The sequence below is a fragment of the Mus caroli genome, unplaced genomic scaffold, assembly GCF_978045245.1.
Source record: "Mus caroli unplaced genomic scaffold, Mus_caroli_1 scaffold_19, whole genome shotgun sequence".
NCBI classification, from domain to species: Eukaryota; Metazoa; Chordata; class Mammalia; order Rodentia; family Muridae; genus Mus; species Mus caroli.
In genome coordinates this window covers 4,003,428-4,030,654 of record NW_028227274.1, presented here as the reverse complement: position 1 = coordinate 4,030,654, position 27,227 = coordinate 4,003,428, and the positions used below count along the sequence as shown (strand labels likewise).

General features: G+C 40.6%; 1 protein-coding gene across 2 annotated transcripts in view; it reads left to right on the top strand.

Annotated features, from left to right (window-relative positions):
* Mkx (mohawk homeobox) overlaps positions 1 to 27,227 on the top strand; it is a 69,712-nt gene that overhangs the window by 8,847 nt on the left and 33,638 nt on the right. For both annotated transcript variants that reach the window (XM_021150152.3, XM_029471769.2), the window contains exons 4-5: positions 3,276 to 3,432; positions 3,836 to 4,171. In XM_021150152.3, coding sequence (XP_021005811.1) covers positions 3,276 to 3,432; positions 3,836 to 4,171 — 493 coding nt within the window. The remainder of the gene's footprint in view (positions 1 to 3,275; positions 3,433 to 3,835; positions 4,172 to 27,227) is intronic.

Here is a 27,227-nt window from a genome sequence, read left to right as displayed (position 1 = left end):
CAGTTAATACCCATGACATTTAAATATTCTTTCTTTTTTTTTTTTTTGAAAGAGGGTGTCTCTGTGTAGCCCTGGCTGTCCTAAAACTCACTGTGTAGACCAAGAAACCAAGGCACTTTCAGTACTCTGTAGTCACAGGACAGAAGGGCATTAATGATGACTTGAGGAAGTGAATTGATTAAGTCAAAATAATGCATCACAATTGAATTTGGTAATAGTTGCTAAGACCCATATAAGAGAACAGAATGGAGACTAGGGAAGTTTGGAAGAATGTTTTTAAAGTCCCTTAGTAGTCAGGGGATTGCATGAATCTTTGGGCAGTGAGTGAGAGAATGAGAGGTGGGAAGGAAAGTTAGTGAAAGGAAAGTTAGTGAACAAGCTCCTGCTTCCATGGTCAATGACTGCCTGTGGTCTCAGATTATCACTTTTATTATAGTGGTTCAGGCAAGTGTGTGATGTTTGTAGATTCATGTGTGTTGATATGGTCTTGTCAAGGCCTGCACTTCATAGCACAGTTAGTACGCAATAGGTGCTCACTGTCTATTTGCTGAATAAATACTCCTGGAAGGTGCCCATGTGTGGAAAAGAAAGCCTGAGAATTTAAAGACCCACTGAATAACAGCTCAGTTTGACACGAATAGAAGTTGATGAAGACTAAGCTTTTAGCTATGACCTGGTACACAGTGTGAAAGGACAGCCATCTTGACAGAAGAGGCAATATGAGTGTGTCATGTTGAATTTATGTGAATAAAACAGTACATGCTAGACATGGAAGGAGAAAAATGTAATTTTACCTTTTAAAGCAGAAATCACAATAATAATTAGGAATCAAGCAATTTCCAAAGTTATTTATTTTGTATTTATAGCACTTACACTGTACTATAAATACATTAAGTCTATTTTATACAATGACTGAGAAAGAAAAAAAAATCTACCATTGAAAATATTGTCACACAAACCACTCTAATAATAGGAGTTTGTGTTCTGAGACAAATACACAGAAAAAAATACTTATATTTATATAGTTTATATTTTTAAAAGCAAGTATTGTTCTTTTACCTTTTTTTCTCTGAAACAGTTATATGCTGTTGATATCCTGATATTTTATGAGGAAAGTACAATTTTTCCTCTGAGAACTCAATGGCTCCTTGAAGAAAGAGTGAAAGTAATTTTTCTCTGCTTTCAAGTAACTTTTTTTGTCTTCACTGATGTAAATAAGAAACAATGGACTTTCAGTTTCAAGCAGGAAGCTCATTGGCCTCCTCCTCACTTCTCCAATTGCACTGCCTTTTGTCGGTTTGTTCGGTTTGCTAGCTCCTCTGTTAAGTGTCCAATCTCCTCAGTTGGCCTCCAAAGCTTGGCCCTCCACTGTCTTCATTAAGCCCACTCACATGTAGCCTTCTCCTCCCTCTGAGCCTCAAGTCTCAAACCTCACCCTACCTCTGCCTAAGTCTCATGTGTGCCTTTTGTTCTCCTGTTGGATATTCATCCCTGTGCTTCTCTAGTACCCTAACTTAGACATTTCCCAATCAGGACACACTGGCTCATCCTCAGAAGGCTCTCTTACTTTTCAAAATTTCAAAAAAACAAGTTAGCACTCTCAATATCATCATTAACTTTTCTACTCCTTGTGTTTGTGGAGTCTTGTATCCATTTGTCCTTCAACTCCCTTCTACTCCTTGTGTTTGTGGAGTCTTGTATCCATTTGTTCTTCAACTCCCTCTCTTTCTCTTCCTTTCTCCCCTTCCCTGTCTCTTTTGAGAAAACACCTTCCACTGTTCCCAAACCTGACTCTAAAACCTGGTCTCAAGTGATTCTCTTGCTGCAGCCTCCCAAGTAGCTAAGTGCATACCAACAACCCTGGACTTGGGTCCTTTAAGAGAAAGCAATTGCATGGCCACCACCACCATGTTTGTTGCTGTTTTTTGTTTATTTGTTTGCTTGTTGTTTTGTTTTTGTTTTTATTTTTTATTGGTTATTTTCTTTATTTACATTTCAAATACATTACATTTCAAATTTCCCAGTTCCCTCCCCCTGAGACCCTCATCCCATGCCCCTCCCCTGTTTCTATAAGGGTGTTCCCGTACCCATCCACCCACTCCTGCCTCCCCACCCTTGAATTCCCCTACACTGGGACATCGAGCCTTCACAGGACCAAGGGCCTCTCCTCCCATTGATGCCCAACAAGGCCATCCTCTGCTACATATGCAGCTGGAGCCATGGGTCCTTCAATGGTACTCTTTGGTTGGTGGTTTAGTCCTTGGGAACTCTGCAGGGTCTGGTTGGTTGATATTATTGTTCTTCCTATGGGGTTGCAAACCCCTTCAGCTCCTTCAGTCCTTTCTCTAACTACTCCATTGAGGACCCTGTGCTCAGTCCAATGGTTGGCTGAGAGCATCCACATCTATATTTCTCAGGCTCTGGCAGAGCCTCTCAGGAGACAGCAATATCAGGCTACTGACAGCATGCACTTGTTGGCATCCACAATAGTGTCTGGGTTTCGTGACTGAATATGGGGTGGATCCCCAGGTGGGGGCAGTCTTTGGATGGCCTTTCCTTCAGTCTCTGCTCTACAGTTTGTCTTCGTATTTCCTCCCATGAGTATTTTGTTCCCCCTTCTAAGAAGGACCGAAGCACCTACCCTGTGGTCTTTCTTCTTCTTGAGCTTCATGTGGTCTATGAATTGTATCTTGGGTATTCCAAGCTTTTGGGCTAATCAAAACAACTCTGAGATTCCACCTCACAGCAGTCAGAATGACTAAAACTCAAGTGACAGCAGATGCTGGCAATGGTGTGGAGAAAGAGGAACATTCCTCCATTGTTGGTGGGATTGCAAGCTGGTACACCACTCTGAAAATCAGTCAGGCGGTTCCTCAGAAAATTGGACATAGTATTACTTGAGTATCCAGCTATACTACTCCTGGGCATATACCCAAAAGATGCTCCAAAAAATAACAAGGACACATACTCCACTATGTTCATAGCACCCTTATTTATAGTAGCCAGATGCTGGAAAGAACCCAGATGTCCTTTAACAGAGGAATGGATACAGAAAGTGTGGTACATTTACACAATGGAGCTCTTAAAAACAATGTCAGCTCTTAAAAACAATGAATTCATGAAATTCTTAGACAAATGGATACAACTAGAAAATATCATCCTGAGTGAGGTAATCCAAACACAAAAGAACACACATGGTATGCACTCACTGATAAGTGGATATTAGCCCACCATGTTTTAATGCACTGTTAATTGAAAAATTAATGCCGTTTTAGGTGTCAAATTGGTTCGCTAATGCTAGACGTCGGCTGAAGAACACTGTCCGGCAGCCAGATTTAAGTTGGGCCTTAAGAATAAAGTTATACAACAAGTATGTTCAGGGCAACGCTGAACGGCTCAGTGTGAGCAGCGATGGCGACTCCTGCTCTGAAGGTTCGTTCAGGTTTTTGTTTTCCTGTCTTTGCTTTGCTTTTTCAACAAGTTCACCCTAGGTGCAGTCTTAATGACCCCGCAAGATATACTAGTCCACAGATTGTTTTCTATTCCATAAGGCAACTTCATCTTTACAGTTTTATAAAGCAACAGAAGTTATAGCCATTTCCTCTGTTTATATATCTGCCATGTGGAGGAAAAGTATTTTCATCAAAATTAAATACTCTAGGGAACAATCATGTAGGTCATTGCTTCTCTTTACCTAAAAATTAATCATATATAACAATAATCTTACATATGGCATATATTCTTCTGTTATGTATATTTTTAATGACTAAGTGTGACAGTTGAGCAGTTGGAGAAGGTATGTGCAAATACTAGTTGGTGATATTTCCCCCCTTAGATGGAGAAAATCCCCCAAGAAATCACATGAACGAAGAGGGCTATAGCACCCCTGCCCACCACACTGTGATTAAAGGGGAGAGCTCAGCAATAAAAGCTGGTGGGAGACCAGAGTCAAGGGCTGCTGAGGATTATGTGTCACCGCCCAAGTATAAGAGCAGCTTGTTGAACCGTTACCTTAACGACTCCTTGCGACATGTCATGGCCACCAGCACTGCCATGATGGGGAAAACAAGGCGAAGGAACCATTCGGGGTCTTTTAGCTCCAACGAATTTGAAGAAGAGTTGGTGTCTCCATCATCATCAGAAACTGAAGGCACCTTTGTCTATCGCACAGGTAAGCCCATTCTTTGTTCTAATTATGGTGACCTATGTAAGACAGATAAAAAGCTGTGATGTAGAGGTTTATTGTAAGAGGTATAAGAAAGCTGTGATACGTGGATTGCTACAATTTTTATGCAAAACTTTTGATTTGTTTTAAATTGGCAATAGGTACATTTGCTAATAGATGATGGTGACAGAGAGCCTTGAGACTTTTTCTTTAATAAGCATCTTCATTCTTACTGATAATTTTAGTTATGATGACATGATATCAGTATTTCTGTCTTTGCTGTGTGTTTTGTGTGTGCAGCTGTGCATGGGCCCATGTGTGCCAGATACCTTGCTCTATGACTTTTGGCTTTATGGCCTTGAGACTTGGTTTCAGTCTGAACCTAAATCTAGACTTGTAGCCAGTGACACACAGAAATGTTCATGTCTCTGACACAGGAGCCCTGGGTGACAGGCACAAGTCCCATCATGACTGATTCTTTTTATGTTGGTGCTGGGGATAAGAACTCAGGTCTTTATGCTTGTGCAGCAAGTTTTCTTGCATTTGGAGCCATTCCACCTGCCTGATGATAACAGTATTTAGAGGATGTATGTGTTCCCTTCATGAGTAATCCATATGGTGGAGAGTTGTGCTTGATTGTGGAGAGCCTTGCAAATGTTTCCTGTTACATCTTTTCCATATGTTGATTGATAGAAGTGAGAGGAAATGAATACAAAGTAACATGAGTGCCAGGATATCAGAGGGGAAAATGCAAGCCTGGATCCAGTGGCTTTGGAAATCTCTCTTTCATTCCTGGAAAGTACAAGTAATAGCACAGAAGATTTTATATTCATTCCAGAAATAGTGAGCTGGTTCTACCTGTCCAAAGCATCCAGATGGAATAGCAGGTTGTCGAAAAGTAGTAGTCTTGACTTTAGCTCAGAGAGATTTGCATTTAAGAATATTTGAGCAGGGTTACTTTGGAAAAAAGGATAGGTGAGATCTACATCTGGTATATTTGCTGCCTGGCTTCTAAAAACAACAGTGGATGAGAGTTAATGTTAGATCTGGAGACAAGGAAGCACTAGCCCAGGTAAAAGAAAGAGAGAGGCGGGTCATGGCCATGTGGAGAGAGGGGAGAAGGGAGAGAGAGAAGTGGGGCTAGAGATGAGAGTAAGAAAGGTGAGAGCTTAAAGAGAAAGGAGGGGACAAGCAGCCCCGTTTTTAGTGGGCTGGACTACCTTGCTGTTGTCAGGTAACTGTGGAGGTGGAGTCTAGCCAGAATGCCAGGAGCTTGGGGCTTTTTCTGAGTGACTGATAGTCACAGAATTATGGAGTTGGGGGCTCTGTGGTGTTAGGCCCCTGTCTCTGGGAATGTGGCTCACTGTTCCATCCCTTGTAGAGTTTTCTACTGCGTTTCTACTGGGTCTCTGGAGCAAGCCTCATTCAACCAAAACAGGCTGCCTTTCACGGTCCTACAATGGACCAAGTCAGAAAGACCACTAGGTGGAACTTGAAGCTGAAATAAATGACCTACACGATCTTCTTGGAGACCAGCAAGCATACGAAGGCAGAAAGAGAAAGGGATGCTACTTTGCCACCAACTCCCATGACAAGGATGTGATTTGCGTACGGCAGGCTCTTCTCTGTCTACTGGGCCCTTCTCTCTCTCATAATGGTATTTGTTCAACTCGTAGTGACTGATTAACTCGCTACTGTCATTCATTGACTAAGTAGCAAGGAAACATTTGGCCCTGCTACCGGGACTGCAGACCTTTACACAGCCTGGTGCTGTTGAGGGCCCATATGGCAGCAGCAGGGTGTGAGGAAGGAATCCACAGTTAGCACTAACTTCAGCCTTCGAATTGATTAGCCTGAAATCTCAAGTGTCTGCAGATGTGAACAGTGGTGCATTCTTAAAGTGTCAGCACACCCTTTAAACCCAAGTCAACATTTTTTAGTTAGCATCTCTAGCTCTCACGTGAAGTAATCCCAAGCACATGGCAATACAAAAACACCCTCAGAGGGTAGGACTGGATCTAGGAGGAAGTTAAAATAAAAAGCCACTTAGACAATAATGCAAATGAAGAAGCAATATATTAATATGTGACCACTATGGTTCAGATTTTTAGAAATATTTTCAGAGAAAGGAAAATAAATCTAAAAAAAGAACAAAAGTAAAAAGGGATTAAAATTGAAGGTAGAAAATAAATTAACCAAAAGTTTGAAGGCAGTAATAGATAAACAAAAAAATGGTCACAAATTAAAGTTGGAGATGACAAAGGGGTTAGAAACATACATAATTATTAAGCAGGAAATATGTATATTTAAATGATCACAGAGGACTGGGAGAGGACTCTGTAGCTAGGGCATCTGTCACATAAGCAGGAGGGTCATAGTTCAGATCGCCAACCCCACGTGATGTCAGTTGGGTTTGGTGGCTCTCCTAAACTCCCAGCAATTGGAAAGCAGACAATGTCCAGAGATAGCCAGCTAGTGAGACAAGCTGGATCAACAGGCTCTGGTCTCAATTGAGAAGCCCTTTTATAGCAGATAGGGAGGCAAGTAATTAAGGGTCACTCCAGGTATTAACAAATAGTTAAACAGTGCAAACACAGGTGCAAACACATGCACAAGCACATACATGCACACATACACACACATATCATGAAAAGTTGTTAACAGTTGTTTAATAGTACACCATCTGTAACTGAGTATGCACAATACATTTATATTAGTCTTAACATGAATGATAAATTCATAAATAAGAAAGTTTTATAAATGACAAATAACTCAGGAAAAATTCAAGTTTTTAGTAAATCCAGTGCCCCAAAATTGTGAATTGATGGAACTATTAGGATTTTGTTTTTTAAAATTTCAAGCCGGGCATGGTGGCCCACGCCTTTAATCCCAGCACTTGAGAGGAAGAGTCAGGTGGATTTCTGAGTTCGAGGTCAGCCTGGTCTACAAAGTGAGTTCCAGGACAACCAGGGCTACACAGAGAAACTCTGTCTCGAAAAAAAACCAAAACAAACAAACAAACAAAAAATCAAAAACAAAAAAAAAACTCAAGTAAATAAATTCTCTGCTTTACAGATTTTCTGAAACATTTAAAACCATAGAAAACTGAGTTAAGTACCAACCGTTTATTTAGAAAAAACAATGTTTCTTGTAAATGTGTTTATATTGACTAAGGCCATATGCCTATAATTTTTCTTTTGCTTTGAGGCTTTTGAAAATGCATGTTTTTGTCAAAGGTGACAAAATACAGTCAGAAGAAATGCTAGGCCTGCGGGTGATGCTTTTCAGACTTAGTATTGTCACTGTTTATTTTTTTTAAACCACCCCTAAAGTCCTTGGTTCATACTAAGCACTGTCCATCTGCCAAGCTCTCTTTAGAAGTGAAGTCCACTCTTCAGTTATTCAGCCAGTGAGAAGCAACCTAGACATGTAACTTTTCATGCCTGTGAGGAAACTTAAAAAGAACAATCTGATTTTTCCCTCTTGATGTTCAACCTTGGAGAATTAAGAGAGACTAAGGGCCTAAAAGTGTTATGCAAAGTTTGGGGCCAAACAATAAATGACTGTCTTCTGGGGGTGGGGTTGAGGGAAGGACTGAGCAATGGCCCTATCATAGCCAGGTTACCTCTTATGGAAACAGAAGCACAGGGGCGCTAATTGAGTAGCCACTGTAGCTTTCCTCTGCATTCGAGCCTACTCCAAATTCCTTTATCTGATTAAGTCTCTGTCCTCATCAGAACAGAATTGTTTACAGTCAGCCGTGCACTCATTCTCCTAGCCCAGCAGCTGTAGTACAAAGACTTTAACTCCATTTTAGAAGAGAGATTTGCTCATTTGTCTAGACTAAGCAATTATATCTCCCTGCACTTTTTTTCCCAGTTTTTTAAGAATGTACTTCATTAAGAATATAGAATCAGGACTCAAAATGAAAGTTGGTGTGTGAAAGAATCTTGGGGCACTGAGTTATATTTCACAGATTTTTTTTTCCTGACAGAGTCTCTGTTTATACCAGCGTGGCCTAGAACTCACAGAGATCTGCTTGCCTCTGCCTTTTAAGCACTAGGATTAGAGGTAGCTCCATACCATGCTCAACTTGCATCATTTCTTATTAAGTCATCAGAAGGAAGAGAGAACCTGTGCATTATAAAGTAAAAACCAGGAGTACAAAGATGTTTTGTTGACCTTTATGTAAACATTGTTTCTCTGTATTTTGCAGCCTTGGACATTATGCCAAGGCCATAATAGGTCTTCAGTAAATATTCACTGAAATATTTTCAATACACCTGATTAGAATTCCCAGTGTTCTAAATGAATTAAAGACACTGAAGGCAAGCAGTCACTCGTGTGTCCCCGGGAAGAAGTCCTGTGAATTAAAACAGTGATTTGTTTTCATTGTGCTGGGCTGATGAATAGGAAGGAATGTTCAGAGACTTGCTGGAGTGAATTTCTGTTACAATCTGACACCTAGTACTGAAGTGTGTCAGAACAATCAGAGTAAAAGTCTCTAGTATCATTTGTCCCCCTGTCCAATCTCTTCCTCATATTCTCTACACAAGTCCAACTTAGTATGCCACCTTATAAAACAAGCCTTCATTAGGACCTTGCCTAGAGGATTTAAATTTGACTCATGACTCAAAACCAAACCTATTGAATTTTCTTCTCTGTGGAAACAGGGAAAGAAATTTCTCAAAAGTGTAATGATTGGAAGACATCAGGAAGCCTAGAAATAAAATTTAAGGACTACTACTTTCAACTTGGCTGGAAAACAAGGTGTGTGTGTGTGTGTGTGCACTGTTTGTGTATTTGTGTATGTGTGTGCACTGTTTGTGTATTTGTGTGTGTGCACTGTTTGTGTATTTGTGTGTGTGTGCACTGTTTGTGTATTTGTGTGTGTGCACTGTTTCTGTATTTGTGTGTGTGCACTGTTTGTGTATTTGTGTGTGTGTGCACTGTTTGTGTATTTGTGTGTGTGCACTGTTTGTGTATTTGTGTGTGAGCACTGTTTCTGTATTTGTGTGTGTGTTTGCGTGCGTGTCTGTCTGTGTCTGTGTGAGTGTTCTTGGCTCACAAATGAATCTCTTTATACGTGACTGGAACACACAGACATTTCTCTGAGCTCCAATGTTAGTATATAATTCATCAGTGTAACCTGCTCCCAAGAGGCTGAGCATTTTAACTTACTCTTGTTAAGATGACTTAATTAGACACATTTGGCCTAGACAAAACATACAGGCCACTGGGACTGTGATGTGAATTAATCATGTTTAGCTTTTGCTGTGCTTGACTGAGGTGAATGTCCCCAAATAAAGGGAAACTTGTGATAGAGAGGAAAAAATAAAAGCTATATTCTGAGGTAGGAACTATTTAGGCTGCCTGCCATGCAGACTTGGAGGTAAGGCACTGGAGTTGCCGGAGAAGTACACAAAAGATTGTGAAGCATAAGGGCCTTTGCTGCTGTTGTTTTTTTCATAGCTGAAGGTGGCCCTTTAAGGAATAAGATGTTCTTTTCTGCTTCATTTCCTGCATACTGAAGTATATCAGAATTTAAGCTGGTGTCTATAGTAAGGTCCAGGTTTGCTAGTGAACCAAGCAAGCCATCAGGAAAACCTGGTCCATACACTCTGGTTCTGACAACCTATGAAAGTCTTTGAAAGTCTGTCCGTCCTGCCCAAGGTTCTCCTACCTACACGGTCACATACAGAACAGAGCATGAGGGCCAGGAACCCTGTGCTTTGGCCCAGCCCACTTCTCAATGAAACTTGAGTAGATGAACCAGAGGGAAGGTTTTAGAAGACACCTTAACAGTCATTTTTCAATGGTTAAAATCAATTATATCAGGTCTGCACCAGTAACTTCAAGATTTTTACTGAAGCATTGGTCCTCGAGGAGTGACAGGGCTTTGTGAAGGACAGTGTGTGAGTCTCTGTGTGCACATGAGGTTTCTCTTTGGATCGTGTATACCAGAACTTCTACTTTGGGTGCAGTTTTTTTTTTTTTTTCTAGTGTGTGTATGTGTGTGCTCATTCCTGTGCACTACCATTTGTGTGTGTGTGTGTGTGTGTGTGTGTGTGTTATAATTTGCCTGCTTCTTCTTAGTGAAAGTGTTGAGCTTTGCCATTTTTGATTATTCAGAACAGTGCTTTCCTGGCAGGGCAACAATAGTTGATAGAATACAGCAGAAAAGGATAAAACCAGCTTCCTCTGGTCCAGTCAGTGACATTTAAAGGAGATTTGAAAATTTACCCAGTTGGTTTTGGCCTTCTAGCTTACCTATCATACCATTTGGGAAGGAGGTAGTAGACATGAAAATTCAAGGTAGGAAAAATTTAAGTATAAATGTAAAACTGCAGAATTATCTACTTTCCTGGTGTCATAATACTTAACACTCCTTTCAGGATGTGTGTTCTAAGGGCCTTTCTTTTCTCTGCTTATGCTTCTTGCCTCCTTCTAGAGCTTCATTAAATTGTTCTAAGAATGAGATTCAGCCCAGGCCTTAGACAACAGGACAGCTAGTCTACCACTGAGCCACACTCCTCTCCCCACATGTCTTTTAGGAACTTTGTAACTTTTTCTAGCCAGAACCCTTGGAGTTTATCTCAACAGTAAGTGGACTCTTAACATCTTTGGGTAAAAAACAATGACTTCACAGGGCGTGGTGGAACAGGCCTTTAATCCCAGCACTTGGGAGGCAGAGGCAGGCAGATTTCTGAGTTCGAGGTCAGCCTGGCCTACAGAGTGAGTTTCAGGACATCCAGGACTACACAGAGAAACCCTGTCTCAGAAAATGAAAAAAAGAACAAAACAAACAAACAAACAAACAAACAGGACATCCAGGACTACACAGAGAAACCCTGTCTCAGAAAATGAAAAAAAGAACAAAACAAACAAACAAACAAACAAACAACAACAACAACAATAACAACAACAACAAAAACCCAATGACTTCATAGATTTTGAAAAGGGGAACTTTTTCATTTACTTATTTCCAGGCAATAATATTTCAAAGGAAACTTATAGACATTCTGACCACTGGGTAAGATCAGGACAACGTGAGATCTGTAGGTTCTTAGTAAACATTCAGTAATGAGCATATTTGCAAAACTCACAGTGCTCATATGAGGATGAAACAAATTGGTATTTGAATTTACATTTGCTTTATAGATTTACTTGAAAAATATAAATGGAGTTACACAAAGTGTCCCACCCATTATGTAGAACTGAAAGAGTCACAGGCAGAAGAGAAAGAGGCAGAGGCACAGAGTGACAGAGACAGAGAGACAGATAGACAGACAGAGAGAAACTGAGACTTGCTCACTCCCTGAGTGACTCATTCTTTGCCATGTTATGGGCACCTAAGAAGGCAAAATGAAGATCTGAGGCTCTCAACCTCAGTAGCAGGATGGCTTGTAGGTGAACCCAGAGCACCCATCTTAGTTTGGAGAATGTATGGATTTTTTTAAGAGCTGGGTTTGATCCAGATATATGTATTTTTTTTTTTTACGTTGTAACACTTAAGACATAACAATTCTAAGTTTATACTTGTCTTAATGTAAACAAAATATTGTGTGTTGTGTGTTCTCTTCGGTATTTCTCTCTTTCTATGTGCTGTGGTGTGTGTGTGTGTGTGTGTGTGTGTGTGTGTGTGATGTCCAGAAAGCAATTTTGTGAAGTTTGAGTCTCTTGACCTTTTTGTGGGTTCTGGAGTTTGGAGACCAAGGTTACCAAGGGGTGAGGTGCTGAGGTACTTTTTTTTTTTTTTTTTTTTTACCAAGGGGTGAGGTACTTTTACCTGCTGAGCCATCTTGCCATCCACAAAGGGTGATTTGAAATCCAGGCACATTCTTTCTCTCCATTATGTAATGATTCCCAGTGCCTTGCAGGCATTACAAGTTCTCAGTAGCCCTGAATGGGTGCTGTATTGTTTAAGTTTTGATATGCTCCCTAGAACTTCAGATAGTAATATACCCGCTCCCTAAATGTTTCTTAAGTGATTTAGCATGTCTGTTCTTAAAATATTGACAGACATTTAAATGTGCATAGGTGTATGTTGGTTCCTATTTGTCAGAACAGGAGAAAGAAAAAACGATTCTGAATAAGTTTCAGTTAATAAAACCCCAGATTTTAAAAGAAAAATATGTACAATTTTGTAACCAGAAAAAAATCTTAGATCAAATCAAGCTCCAAAGAGATTGTAAATGAAAGTAGATTTTACATAAAAGAGAAACTTCCAGGAAATTAATAGGTAATAAGTGGGAGAGATTGGCTAGTTTGAAGAAAGTCCATCAATGAAAGAAACATGTAGCAGGTATGTTTATCTTTATCAAGTACACAGTCTTAGAGACTAGGCTTCCGGGACAAAGTGAGACTCAGACCCATTCGTTAAAGCTCTCTGTCAGTCTCAGGGTGACAAGAATCTAGAACAGAGCTGTGCATTTGTAAGAATGACTGGGGTTGAGGGTGTCCCTTAGAGCACACACACAGCTGCCATGTGTGAGGACTTGAGAGTGTGTGCACTCCTCACCCCGACTGACTTCAGTTACATCTCAGAATAGGAGAAAGACTTTGCAGAAACTTACGTTTCTCCCCTCTAGTGTCTTTAAGAATGAAGAGCCCATTCACTTTATGTGGCTTCCTACTAAAACCAGTTGGTGAGCAGGGGACTTTGCTGCTGCAGGGGCATTCTCTCTGTTTAGTCCTGATTCTTCTGCTGGGGTCTGTCAGCAAATCCAGTGTGACTAGTTTCTGATGCTCAACCTTGCCCAGCCAGTCACCTCCCAGGTCAGTTCCTTGGATGTGCCTGTCCATGTCAGTATGTCTAAGACTGTGTCAATGTTTCCATTAAGAGACTTTTCATTCCCTGGGGTTTCTAAATAAGTCATTAAAATTCAAGCCAAATTCCAACCCTGGTGTAAAAAGGCTTTCCCCCTTGTTTTATGCATAAGGAATATAGGCCAATAACCCCCACTAATTCTAAGTTTCGTTAGGCACTTGAACTTTCTGAATACCAATGCGACTAAATAAGTGACATTGCCACCACTCTGTAGCTGGAGCCGAAAGAAGATGTAAAACATTTTTACTGCCTTTAAAAACTAAGATGTCTGTGTAATGAACATGACAACCCCACATCTGTTTCTGTGTGTGTGTCCTGCCTGTTTCCCTCTGTCTCCCTCTCTCCTTCACTTCCTCCCTCCCTCACTCCTTCTATTTCCTTCCTCCTTCCCTGCTTGATCAGTTACAGTTCGTTTCCCCATTCCTACTCCACTACTTGGTTTCTAAAATGCAGCAGGTATTTTTCTTTCTAAACCTAGCCTTGGTGTTATGGAAGCTTTACTCTGGGTAAATGTGTACTTTCTACCAGCCCTGAATATTTTGATCCTTTGAAGTTTTAAGGCTTCATGTTCTTGTTTTATATAATTCCTTAGATCATTGATAACTGTGAGTCTCTAGGAAGCAAAAGTGGATGATAATAAACTTGTTTACCCTGAATAGTACTTTTTTCTCGGAACTTTTTTCCTTGTGTTTTTTTTTTTTTCAGGTCGGTGAAAGATGGTATGTTTCAATACCAGTTATGTATTGAACCTGTCCTTCTTCCATGATGGCTTTGTTACAATTTCTCTCAGTGTGGTACACTAAAGGGTCAGGTGGGCATAGACTTTCCTGAAGGATCCTCAAATGGCTCTGGGTGCTGTCATAGGACCTGAAAGGTGCATTTTAAGATGTGAATAGCTTAGACTACTTGCTTTTGGTGATTCCAGGTATTGGTATTTGTTTAAGAATTCTTAACTCATTAGTGTTGAACTTTTGAGAACTTAGAACAAGTAGGCGTAAGAACATTTCTACCAGTTTCATCGTAATTAAAAATCACTTATTATTTTATGTGATAGAGTATACACATATACTCAAGTCAAAGTGTGTTCTCTGTGTGTGTGTGTGTGTGTGTGTGTGCGTGCGTGAGAGAGAGAGAGAGAGAGAGAGAGCTTGTGGTTGTAGGTCAGAGGACGATTCTGTGGACTAGATTCTATCTTGCCATGTCTATGCTTGCAAGCTTGGGTCGTCAGGTATGACAAAGACTTTGCCCATGGAGCTTTCTTGCTGGCCCAGGTTCTTTCTTTTAATGATTATTGTGGAATGCTCTTATTGGCATTATAAACTGTAGATTGTGATGGTCTGTCTGTCTGTCTGTCTGTCTCTTTATGTCTAAGGTACCTGGGGATGATTTTCAGTTAGTAAGAGGAAATAGGAATGGTTTGTAGATCACTAGTAGTTAACGGTGGTGACTGGAGGTCTGTGGCGTACATGCATGAGCTTGCTTGTAGCAGCAACGGCACTGAGCACATGGGAGAGTATAGTAGCTTTTGAAAATGACGAATATTGTCTACCTTTGCCTGTGATTGATACTAGGAACAACTCCAGTATTAATAGCATCCTAGTTTGCTAGTCCAAAGATGTGGCTTGGTCTCATGTAAGCAATAAGACTACTCTTTTGTTTCTAGTGATCTTGAGACTTCTCAGTCAGATAAATGAATCATGAACTTTCTCCAGTAGGACACAGCAGCTTATGGTACCTGAGCTTCTGTTAAGGCATTTCTTGTGGGCATTTCCTAAGGTTGTATGGAGAATGCCACATCAGGTCTGTCTTAGTCAGGGTTTCTATTCCTGCACAAACATCATGACCGAGAAGCACGTTGTGGAGGAAAGGGTTTATTCGGCTTACACTTCTTCATTGCTGGTCATCACTAAAGGAAGTCAGGACTGGAACTCAAGCAGGTCAGGAAGCAGGAGCTGATGCAGAGGCCATGGAGGGATGTTCCTTACTGGCTTGCTTCTCCTGACTTGCTCAGTTTGCTTTCTTATAGAACCCAGAACTACCACCCCAGGAATGGCACCACCCACAATGGGCTCTTCCCCCTTATCACTAATTGAGAAAATACCCCACAGCTGTATCTCCTGGAGGCTTTTCCTTAAGGGAGGGTCCTTTCTCTGTGATAACTCCAATTTATGTCAAGTTGACACACAAAACCATTCAATACAAGGTCAGTTTGTGAACATTTTCTCAGATCAGATTGGGAGTACTCCCTCAGGCCATATTAGGAGCACTCCATCAGGTCACCTTGGGAGCATTTTCTCCGGTTGGTTTGGGAGAATTTCCTCAGGACAAAAGTGGAGCTCAGATTAGAAATTCTTCCTAGAGTCAGATTGGGATCACTCTCTTAGTACTGCCGAGGGTAGGGTCTAAGAGAACTAGATGGTGTTTAAACTTCACTAGCTCAGGACACTGAGAAGCATTTTATCCACTGACCCTGTAACCTTCGGGTTCTTTAGTACCTTCCAGAATTGCTGGGCCGTAGATAGGGTTGAATTGCTTCACTGCTGACATTTGGAACATTTTCAATACAGTGATGGAAGTAAAAATCTCTGGTGGTAAAAATGTGTGTGTGTGTGTGTGTGTGTGTGTGTTCACTTGTACACATGTGTGTCATAAAAGAAATTTTGCCATTGAATAGTTTTCATTCAAAGAAGTTGTTTGTTTGTTTGTTTGTTTGTTTAACAATAGCAATGCAGAGAGGAGTACATTGGGAATGAAAACACCAAGAATTCAAAACGGAAATCAAACATTTTAAAACACTGAAAAGTGGCAGGTGATGCTTTCTGCACAGTGGGATTTTAAGGGACAGACTGCTCTGGGTTTTCACATCACTGCCTGTGCACTAAGAACTCCTTGTCCCTTCAGTCAAACCAGACTTAGGCGCTGGTGGACAAGGCTCAGTCTGCAGGGCTGTTTGGAATAGGAATGCCCTGTTCTGCCAAGACTGTCATTATGACCCTTTTGCGAAGGGCCAGATTTCAGAGTCTATCCTTTCAGCTTCCACACTGATTTAGACAGCAGATGTGTTAGAAAGGAATGTGGTATTTAGAATCATTTATCACATGACTTCAAGGCAAGAAGAAGAAGAAGAAGAAGAAGAAGAAGAAGAAGAAGAAGAAGAAGAAGAAGAAGAAGAAGAAGAAGAAAAAGAAGAAGAAGAAGAAGAAGAAGAAGAAGAAGAAGAAGAGAGAGAGAGAGAGAGAGAGAGAGAGAGAGAGAGAGAGAGAGAGAGAGAGAGAGAGAGAGAGAGAGAGAGAGAGAGAGAAACAAGTGGGTATCTGGCCAGAGCAAGAATTCCTTATGTGTTACTAGGCCCTATATTTCTAAATGTAAATTTCAAGGCCAGACATTGCCAGGTGCCAAGGACCTTTGCTGGGATGGCTTAGCCTATCTTGAAGAGAACCGCTATGCTGTTGTGACTGCTTGCAGTCCACATGGCCTTTGAGAGTTAAAGCGGAAGCCGAGCACAAGGATATTATTGTTTCTCATGTTCAGTTAGTTCTGGTTCCGACTATAGGGATTTGTTTCCTTCCACCCTTAACTCTCCTGTGAGCTGCTAAATCTGTCTAGCTGGATCTCGGGGGTCCCATGAGAGCCGCGTCAGAAGTACTGTTGCTCTTATTTCAGTTGTTGCGTCTCCTGGGTTTCCTTATTTTAGATCTCTTAAGAAATATGGCCCCGATTCTGACTATTTTTCACGTTTTACAGGGACCACATCTCTAATCTGTACCCTTGTCCTTTCAGATTTTTCTTAATGTATGCTTTTCCTTTTTAAACTCTGCTTGGAAAATGTAAACATAAATATCTAGAATCGTAATGATCAACTATGCTAAAGATATTGAGGACTATGTCACTATGTTTGAGGCTTTAAGATTTCATTTCTAGATTCAATAACTTTTCCTTTCATTAGAATGTGTGTGTGTGTGTGTGTGTGTATACACTCAATGTTGTGTCATCTTACTAACTCTGAAGCACAATTCCTACTCGCACCTGGTAACGTGGAGTGTAAGGCTTTCCAGGAGCTCAGAGAGGAAGGAATCCAGGGAGCAGCATTGGTCAGACCCCAACTTGTACTCTCTTGTCCCTCACTTTTATTAAAGTACAGAGTACAAGGCCCAAAGAGTGACTCCACTGACACATTCCAAGTTGCATCAATAGTTTTATCATAGTTAAATACCTATAGGTTCTGCTGAGCTTTAGAAAACAACCTTACTGGGCCCAGACTTTCTCTCTAGCCAAAGCCTCCTTACCCGATTACAACAAATGTCCCTCTTATGCCAGAATTGCTAGCAGTCTGTTTGTGTCTAAGGTAAGAAGTCCCTTTATCAACCCAGGCCTCCTGTTCCTTCACTGTAAAGTGAAGGAATGTGGTGATGTAAACTGTCAGCCCCAAAAGTTGTGTCTCTGTGATACCCCTAAAAGTCTGTGTCTCTGTGAAAAGGACAAGAGAGAAAGAATCACACAGCTTGCAGAAAGCCCCGGCCGGATGGCTGCACTTTACCCAGGATGAGCAGAAGAACTGGGGCTCTGAGCCTCAGGCCAGGAGCACATTGGAGAGTGTTAAGTCCCAAGGCAGAAACCCTTCATGAGGCACGTAAAGGACTCTCCACTATGGGATGATCCTGTGCCCAAGTATGGGCCAGGGGGCTCGTAGAGCACAGTTGTGTCTGTCATGGTGGGCTTTATATGGTGTGTCATTTTAGAAAGTTCTTGCTCACATTTATACACATCTGCTTCTATGTTTTCTCTAATATTTTAAATATTTAAATTGTATAGTACAGCTTATACTCTATCTAGAATTTATTTTTGTAAATTATTTGAGGTAATTATCTGACTTCTGTGTTTTCTTACTTATTTATTTCCTGTTTCACTTTTTGCTGTTTTTAGAAAGGGTCTTAAGTAATTCCAAACTCTGTATAACCAAGAATAACCTCGAACTCCTGATCCTGCCTCTTGCTCCCAAGTGCTGGGATTTAACTTGTATTTTTCTTACGCCATGGATAGCCAGCCAGCTGTTTCAGTATAACTGCCTGGATTCGCAGAGTTCCTAACTGACTTGAAAGGCTACCTCTGTTAAACACCAACTTCATCAGGATGGTGGTGTACTCGATCACACTTAATGCGCTTCCTGGTTAGCCACACAACACTCTCTCAGCTCTGGTGTTAGAGACTGTTTTCCCAGCTCTGGTTTTAGAGAACACTGTGACACTGAGCAGCATGTGTACATTTTCATTTTTCCTCGAGACATTCTCATGTAGATTCTTAAAAGCTCAATTCCCAGCTGAGCTTCGTAATAAATTTGACAAGCTCCATTATATAATATTCTTGTTAAAAATCAATTTGGTATCACATTGGATATTAGTCTGACTGTTAGCAATACTAGTTTGTGGAATATTTTTGTCTTTAATATAGCAACTCTTTCCACTAAGGAATGTTTATTCTGGTCAACTTTTGTGACATTCAGTAAATGTTTACACTTTATATACAACGTGCATATTTCTAATGAAGCTAATTAAGAGATATTTTTGTGTTCTTAGTTGCTTCATTATATGCAATTTCTTGCCAATTATGTTATAATAGTTAACACTGATATAAGAAAAACTATTTCACTCTGTATATTTTTGTTATATCCAAGTGGCTTTTCGTAGTACACATCTTATTCAGATACCATTTTGTATGTCCCTCTCCTTTCCCTACCTCCCACTTTCTTTATTGTGTCATATTGGTGAGTATACAAAACACCATTGGATAGCAAACACTAAATGTAATTTCTCTAATGTGTTACCATTAAGTATATACTTGCAGAAGGCATTGGTTATCAGAAACCAATAATAAGAAAATTACTGAGTAAAGGAATTCTTCAGTAAGTCCTACAATAGTTAATAAGGACACCTGCACTCAGCAAGCACGGGTGTGTATGTTACACTTACCAAATGCTATCTCTACAGCTTAAGATTCTTCTCTCTAGTTATCTTTTAATCTATTTGTGTTGGGATTTCAAAAGAAAACTTGCTATATTTAAGTGTCCTTGAATTCTTGGGGAAATTTTCATTTTCATCACATTCTTTCAACATATTTCCAGATCCAGTTTATATTTTATTAGTGATTTTACATCAAAATTCTCCAATTTGCCTATAATTCTGTTATTCTGGTGCTCTTTCAAAACTTTAGTCAAAGATTTATCTCATCTTGTGGAAAGTGATAGAAACTATTTTTCCTTTTTTATTATCCTGGAAACTTTAAATGAAGTATTAGTGTTTCTTCAAATCTTGAAAGTTTTACCTCTGAGATGGAAGATGTTTACTTCTGAGTCACTGAGATGGTCTTGACCTTGAAGCATTTAGATGACCTTGGCCTTGAATCATTGAGATGACTTTGTCCTTGAGTCATTGAGAATAACTTGGCTTCTGCTTTTCCTCATTATTCATATTTCTCTTGTATATCATGAACAGTTTCATAATTTTATCTTTCAAATTATTACTTTGGGCTTCAATCCCATTCCCATTTATTAAGAAGTGTTATACTGAAGTTAATCTTTTTTTATTTTAGTGTCTTATTTTCACTCTCCAAGAATGTCATCTTTTTATCTTCTGTTACAGTGAGGACCTTAGGTGTTTTTCAAAACTCGTTTGTTAAAGATGGGCTCACCAAGGTAGGGGAAACGATGGGACCTTTGGGAGATGAAGCATAGGGCAAGGAACTTGGGCCATGAAAGCGTTCCGTGAAGGGGCTATTGGGATTCTGACTCTTTAGCTCTCTCTTTCTCATTTCCTTGCTGCCATGAGGTGAAAAAATTGTCGATGTGTTTTCTGCTGGGATGTTCTCCCTCTCCACAGGCTTCTCTTTCTCCACTCTCTGTCTCTCTGTCTCTGTGTCTCTGTCCCAGTCTCTCTCTCCCCCTTTCCCCGTCCCTCCCTTCCTCCTTCCCTCTTTTTCTATCTGGTGATTGAACCCAGGCCTCATGCATGCTGAGCACACACTCTGCCCTGACCCTCCACTCACTTCCAGCCAATGTGCAAACACTGAAGGTTTTTTTTTTTATTCGAATAATTTATTTATTTATTCTATTTAAGATATTTTTTTTAATTTCCAAACTCGTTTATTATTTTTTTAATAACACTGAAGGTTTTAAAGCCTTTGCTTTTCAACACATTTACTGATTTTCTTAAAGAATATATAGAATACTAGGGGTCAGGTGACCCATTAATCGCTTGTTGAGTCAAGAAGACAGAAAAGGCACAACCTCCTTCTGAAGGGTGTCCTTTAGCTGGTGCGTCTCATGCTTCCACTTACTTCCCTCAGTTCTGTGTGTTAATTTCTGGCCTGCAGTATGTTTTGTGTTCTGTTGGGACAAGCAGCTTACAGCCTGTTCACTAGCTGAGCTGTGACTCCCTGTCCAGATTTCTATAACAATGTGAATCTGTGTCTCCTCCTCCTTGAATTTCTCAACTTTTCTGATTTGACAATGATTATTTTGATTGTTTTTATACACTGTTATGTACATATTTGATTTTGAATTTACATCCTATTATTTTAAAGGACAAATTATTCAAACACTCAGTACACTAACTTAAATGAGAATCTTGTAATACAGATTTTGTAAATGTAATTATCATAAAAAATATTTCCTTTGTTTCAGATAGTTTTAAAGTGTGACATTGGACACACAATTGTGCCTACATATGCAATGTCAAGAAATAATAAATTATTTAATTTATATATGTGAGTACACTGTCGCTATCTTCAGACACATCAGAAGAGGGCCTTGGATCCCATTACAGATGGCTGTGAGCCACCATGTGGTTGCTGGAAATTGAACTCAGGACCTCTGGAAGAGCAGTTAGTGCTCTTAACCACTGAGCCATCTCTCCAGCCCAGCAGCGGGAGGGGAGAGGGGATTGGGGATTTTCAGAGGGGAATCTAGGAAAGGGGATAACATTTGAAATGTAAATAAAGAAAATATCTAATAAACATTTTTTAAAAATAATAAATTTAAAGTAGTTGTCTGGACTCACAGAATTACTAATGGAAGGACAGTCAGATGGCACAGCTGGTAAAAGCTCTTGCCACCCTTGACACCATGAGAGTGCCTAGAACCAATGGAAAGCTCCTGGCCTCGGCAGCTCAGATCTGCTGCATATCCATGATGTGACAAGAAATGAAGACAGGACAATCATCTCAACTCTTTAGGCAATCTAGCCTGGCAAATGCAGCATAGCAAGCAAGAGAGACCCTGCCATAGCAGCAGGCTTGAAAGAGAGAAATGAATCTCTTAAGGTCTTTTGACTTCCACATGCACATCAAGGTATATAAGTACAGTGGCACACCTCCTACACATGCACAATGACACACTTTAAAAAAAAAATGAAAGTTTGCTGGAGAGATAGATGGTATAGTTATACATAGTGATTGCTGCAATTCATAAGGACACAAATTCTGTCCCCAGTACCTATATTCTGCTCACAGCAACATACAGCTCAAGCTTCAGGGAATACAACACCCTTTTTTGGTCTCTGTGGGCAGACACACACACACACACACACACACACACACACACACACACGCACGTACACACACTGGCACATACACACACAGGCACAGAAATAAAAAACCATGATTTTTAACATTACTGACAGGCTTCATCGGCATAAACACGGTTTGTTCTAATAGCAGAGATTCCCTACGTTACATTTCTTCTAGAAAAACTTTAAGTATAATTAATTGAATTAGATCGATATGCCTGTAGTTAGGGCTGTGGGACGGACGGCTTCCTGACAGTCGCACTCCACAGACAGACAGCGCTCGCCCGAGGTGTTACTGTGCTGAAGGGCTTCACGCTTTAGTTAGGTCTGTAGCACAACACGTTAGAAAGGTACTGTTCAAGCCGGGCGTGGTGGCGCACGCCTTTAATCCCAGCACTCGGGAGGCAGAGGCAGGAGGATTTCTGAGTTCTAGGCCAGCCTGGTCTACAGAGTGAGTTCCAGGACAGCCAGGGCTACACAGAGAAACCCTGTCTCGAAAAACCAAAAGAAAAAAAAGAAAAAGAAAGAAAGGTACTGTTCTTCTTGTCTTCCCATGGAAAACTTTAGAAAACTAGTGCAAACTTTTAAGTGACACAAGGAACTGTGAATTCCACTGTGTTTTCCAACCTTTCTGTCAAGCAAAATGATCAATAATTAAAGCATTAAATACCATATGCTTCAAATGTCTTTTTAGCCTTTTGTACTTGAGTTACTTTTATGATTTTAACTAATGCCGTTAGTATAGTTGATGACAGACACACAGAAGAAGCAGCAGGAGGAAGGGGGGTCGTCGTGTTTGGAAGGAATTATATTAAATAAAAAGCATGCTAAATTTGATATGTGCACTTGACTTGTTTTGAAAATGTCAAACATTTATTTTCTTTCCTGTTCTATTGCTCCTTCCTGCCATCTGACAATAGTGTGCATCGTGTCTGTGCAGAGCACTCCAGCTTAGATCTTCCCTGGATGGGTTAGACTGTGACTGGTCTGAAGAAGTATTTCACAGTGATTCTGGGTCTCTATGCACTGATAAGCTGACCTACGAGAAGAAGCCTGATTCTTCTTCTCTGTTAGCATACACAGCAGCAACACTGGTAACACAGTAGTCCCCAGGTCTTTCCAAGGCTGGCTCTTTCTTTCCCTGGAATAACTGACATTTCTGGTGTCTTTTACCTGCTGTGAATTATGGTCATCTTTTCTTTCCCTGTACTGCCTAGCAATTTGCTTCATCCTTGAAGACTGTTGAGTTCACAGACTTTGAACCCTTTCATTACTAGCTGTTTTCGCCATTGGAAAGGAAGCATGAGCAAGCGCCACTCTGAGCAGAGATTGTAGCATTCTCCTCTCCAAAGCTTTTCCTAGGAAGGAGAATCTGAAGTAAATTTTTCTTTATTTTTATGCCCTTTTATTAATTGACAAATAATAATTGTATACATTTATAAAGATGTGATGATATATATATATATATATATATATGGAATGATCAAATAATGCTAAATAACACACAAATATTTATCAGTTCATTGTGGTAAGAACAGTTAAAATCTCTCAACCCCTCTGACATATATAGCACATCTATTTCTAACCATGCTTGATTCTCAGTCCTGGAATAGCTTGATCTCATGGACATTCTAACCAGACCTTTTCTGGAATCTCATGCTGTTTCCTCTGATGGCTGAAGTAATTTACATTCCTATCAACAGCGGAACAGGCTAACATCAGGATGTCAGTCATTTGGCTCCTACTGGTACCACAAGCAAAGAACCCACTTGCAGACTTACTCAAGGCATGAGCAGAATGTATTTCTTTCTAGTTATAGGACTGAAGTAAACATTTCCTTGCCTTTCTGGTTCTAGAAAATTGTCTTGCCCCTTCTCTGGTTTCTTGCTTTTTTCAACAAATACCATCACATAGACTTCCTGTCAAGCATGAATTTCTCTGACTCCCTTTCCCCTTTAGCCAGCAAAGTCTTTGTGTTTAAGGTTGTTGCTACTGTGCCCACCTAGATGATCGAGAATAATCTCTCTGTTTTAGGGTCAGCCAGTTGGTGACCTTAATAGAATCTACAAAGTCCATTCCTCATATATAATACAACATACTTATGTGGTACCAAGGATAAAACTTCTGTAGGGCAATGTTTTACCTTCTCTAATGTAGACCACATAAGAAAATTTTGAAAGGTTTTTCTCATCCCTGCTTCAATGTACACATGATAAATATAGTACTAATAGCAACTGAAGCCCTTTTATTGTAAATTATCAAATGTGTAATGCTTAGATGCTTTGGTCTGAACTGTCTACAAGAGCCTGTCTAGATACAGAAGTTCACATTTCTATTCTACTTGTTTGTGTTCATTTATCTGCATATAAATCCCTATCTCTCACTCTTCTGGATTCTGTATATACCTTGGATACTTTCTTAAAAGTTAGATATTATCTCATAATATGAGGTAGGCAAATGACACGTGAACATGCAGTTCAGCATCAGGCCACTAATGGTATACTCCAAGAAAGCTGCTAGGTAGTTGCAGTGGCTGGACGAATGCTGAGAAGGTAGCTTCGCTGTATAGTGTGATCAAAGCTGCTGTTTGTCACACAGCCAGGCGTGCCTGGCGATGTATGAAGTGTTTTACCTGCATGTGTTACATTTAATTTAATCCACACAATAACCCTGCACCAGGTATCACTGCCCTCTTCTAAGATGAGAGCGTACCTAAGTAACAGGCTGCACATGTGAGTGCTGCTGCTGCAGAGCCTTAATCTAACTTAGGCCATTTAACTTTAAAACCTGGAGAACATCACCAAGATGGAAATGTAGAGATGCCACCATGGTGGGGATGTCACCATGATGGAGGTTGAACTTTGTGGAATATTTTACCCCCTTCTCTAAGTCTATTTCTGCTTCCTGGGTTCTTTTGTTCTCTCCACCAAAGACCGTATGTCCTAATGATGTGCTCAGCCCTATGCCATCATAGTGGGTCATTTGTCCCTCCAGAGTTGATGATCTTCTGCATCTCCATTGAAGCCTACAGACTCCCATTTGGGGCACAGCTGATGGCAGCAAGGTCTGAGGGCTTTGGAGTGGCAGAAATCTCAGTGTCACTGAATATTCACAAGAGCCACTCGGCACTGACTTCCACATTGATTTCCTTACTTAGCTCCCACATAGCCAGTGAGTGGGCATCATTACTGCCCTCATTTCCCATAGAAAGCCATGAATCTCCAGGAGATGAAGAGGTCGCTGGATTCCTTGGCTACTGTGAGCATCATTCCTGAAGATTAGGGTCATCCCAGAGAGCGCCTTCATTTCTGCCCTCACCTTTAGCCTTTAGAATTTATTCCACCCCTCTGTCCTCTGGTCGGCTGATCCTTTTCTTTGAGAGCCCCATGTGAGCATGTGAGACTGAAGACAATGCAATAGAGTCAGCTTAGGACAGACAGTGGCATTCTGGCCTTAGAATTCCAGTGAGAAGACAAGAGAGACTTTGCAGAGAGGATTAGGAATTTGGGGACATGTAAAAGCAGAGGGAGGGCCAGGCAGTGGTGGAGCACACCTGTAATCCCAGCACTTGGGAGGCAGAGGCAGGTGGATTTCTAAGTTCGAGGCCAGCCTGGTCTACAGAGTGAGTTCCTGGACAGCCAGGACACAGAGAAACCCTGTCTCAACCCTCCCCCCTCCCCCCCCCAAAAAAAAAAAAGCAGAGGGAGGCAAGTACCTGAAGCAGCAGTTTGTCAGAGAGCTGTACAGTAAAATACTGAGGAAATCAGGAAAGAAAATGAATAAGCCAGGTATCCTGCTATCTGGGACTGGAGGACTGGGCACAGCAGGCCTGGAGAGACCAGACCTGGATGGAGCCTGGGGCAGTGCTTACTGCCTTCCTTGTAGATTGGACTTAAACTTTTCATGCCCTTCTTGACAAATCCATAGACTATGAAGGCATGCCTTGATTTTCAAAATAGATTCCCAAGTTTTAAAAAGCTTCAATGAGGTTAAATTTTAAGGACAGTACAGATAGTGTTTTCAAATAACCCTGCAGTGAAGCCCTTTGTCCTATGAACAGCTTTTCTCAACTTGAGTTGTTTTTTGAGCTTCAATTCTTAAGATTTGAATCTTTTCTTAAATTTAGGGTAAAGCTGCATGGCCAGCTGTCTTCTCTGAGGTCTGTCCTCATGTCAGTGGTAACACCTGCTGACATTTAACATCCCAGGTTTAAAATGCGACAGTGAGTGAGATGTGACTGGTGTAGCTTAAAAGTCACAGCCCGGTTGTCTTCATGTGTGCTGTGTGTACAATACTTAATCTTCCTACATCAATGAAGATGGTTAGTTTACAAAGGATTACTTTTTATAATTTTAATGCTGTCTTCAATGGTGAGACTCAATAGCATTGCTTGGAAACGACTTTCATTAGAGTCGGCATTTTCTTTTAATTTAAAGGCTTCTCTTTGAACTAAAATAACACAGAACTTTTAAGTATGGCTCCAAGCAGCTGTAGATACATTTCATTTAAACCACAGAGATGGCAGTTAGATTTCTCAATGCCAGACATACTGCAAATTATAACTGCAGCCTAATCAGAAGTGAGTGAACATCTGGATGCTGTAGGATGAGTGGGGCTAGTTGGAATTTTCGGATTGTCCCTGACCTTGGACAGTCCCCACAAATGACTTATCCTTGCATGAGATCAAGCAGCATCACCTTTGCATGTTGAGAAGCATGTGAGGCCTCCTCTGCCCCTTACTGCATCTTAACGATGTTATGCTCGCCTCCAGAGGAGGGAGCCATATGAAGAAGCTACTAGACTGCAGTCGTAAAGTAAGGCCAGAATGGACTGCAACACCAAGGCTTGCATGTGTGTTTAAAAATGCCATTTAAAGTGAAGGTGATGGTTTACCAAGGCAGGAAAAAGGGTTACAATTCATGATTGAACTGTAGAAATATTTTTACTAAGTTCGTTTTCATACTTACTATTTTGGTATTTGATTAACAAATCTCATGCCAGATTAGATCTAATAATATCTTCCATTGTGTTGCACTGTGTACTTCAGAGTGCATGAACATCTGTTATTCTATTTGATCCTCATTATGACTCTATGAGGTAAAAGTATGGATAATTATTCCTGGATTCTACAGGGTGGGTGGGAGTGACCTGCTGCAGCTACTTAATGGCAGAGCCAGAAAGAGAAATGAACTCTTTTCAGTGCCTGATTCAGGTTTTCTGTCCAAATTTATGGTGTTTTCCATTCTGGTTAAATGGACTAAAAAACTGATAATGATTTGCAGAGAACTCTTGAAAATAGTGACTGAGTTTATCTGAAGCTTTTTTTTTTTTTTTTTTTTTTTTTTTTTGTAAATAGTCTGCTTTAAAGTTATGTATGAGGTCCTGGAAAATGCACACTGTCTCTGCCTCTCCAGATTGTGTAACACAATAGTGGAGGTTGGGTGCTGTTACAGTCTGCGGCACCTGTACTTCCTAAGATACATTCATCTCAGGTTGAAGTTGTGTTATACATGCACTCCTGCCCTGCAGCATGTTGATCTGGACACAAAAGGAACTTCTTCCTCTAAGTGTCTGAGGCATGCACACTTAGTGGGCTGGATGGAAAATATGAATAACATAAACGAGGGCCTTCCAGTCACATGACTTCCTGGCTTACAGAAACAGCACTTCCTCT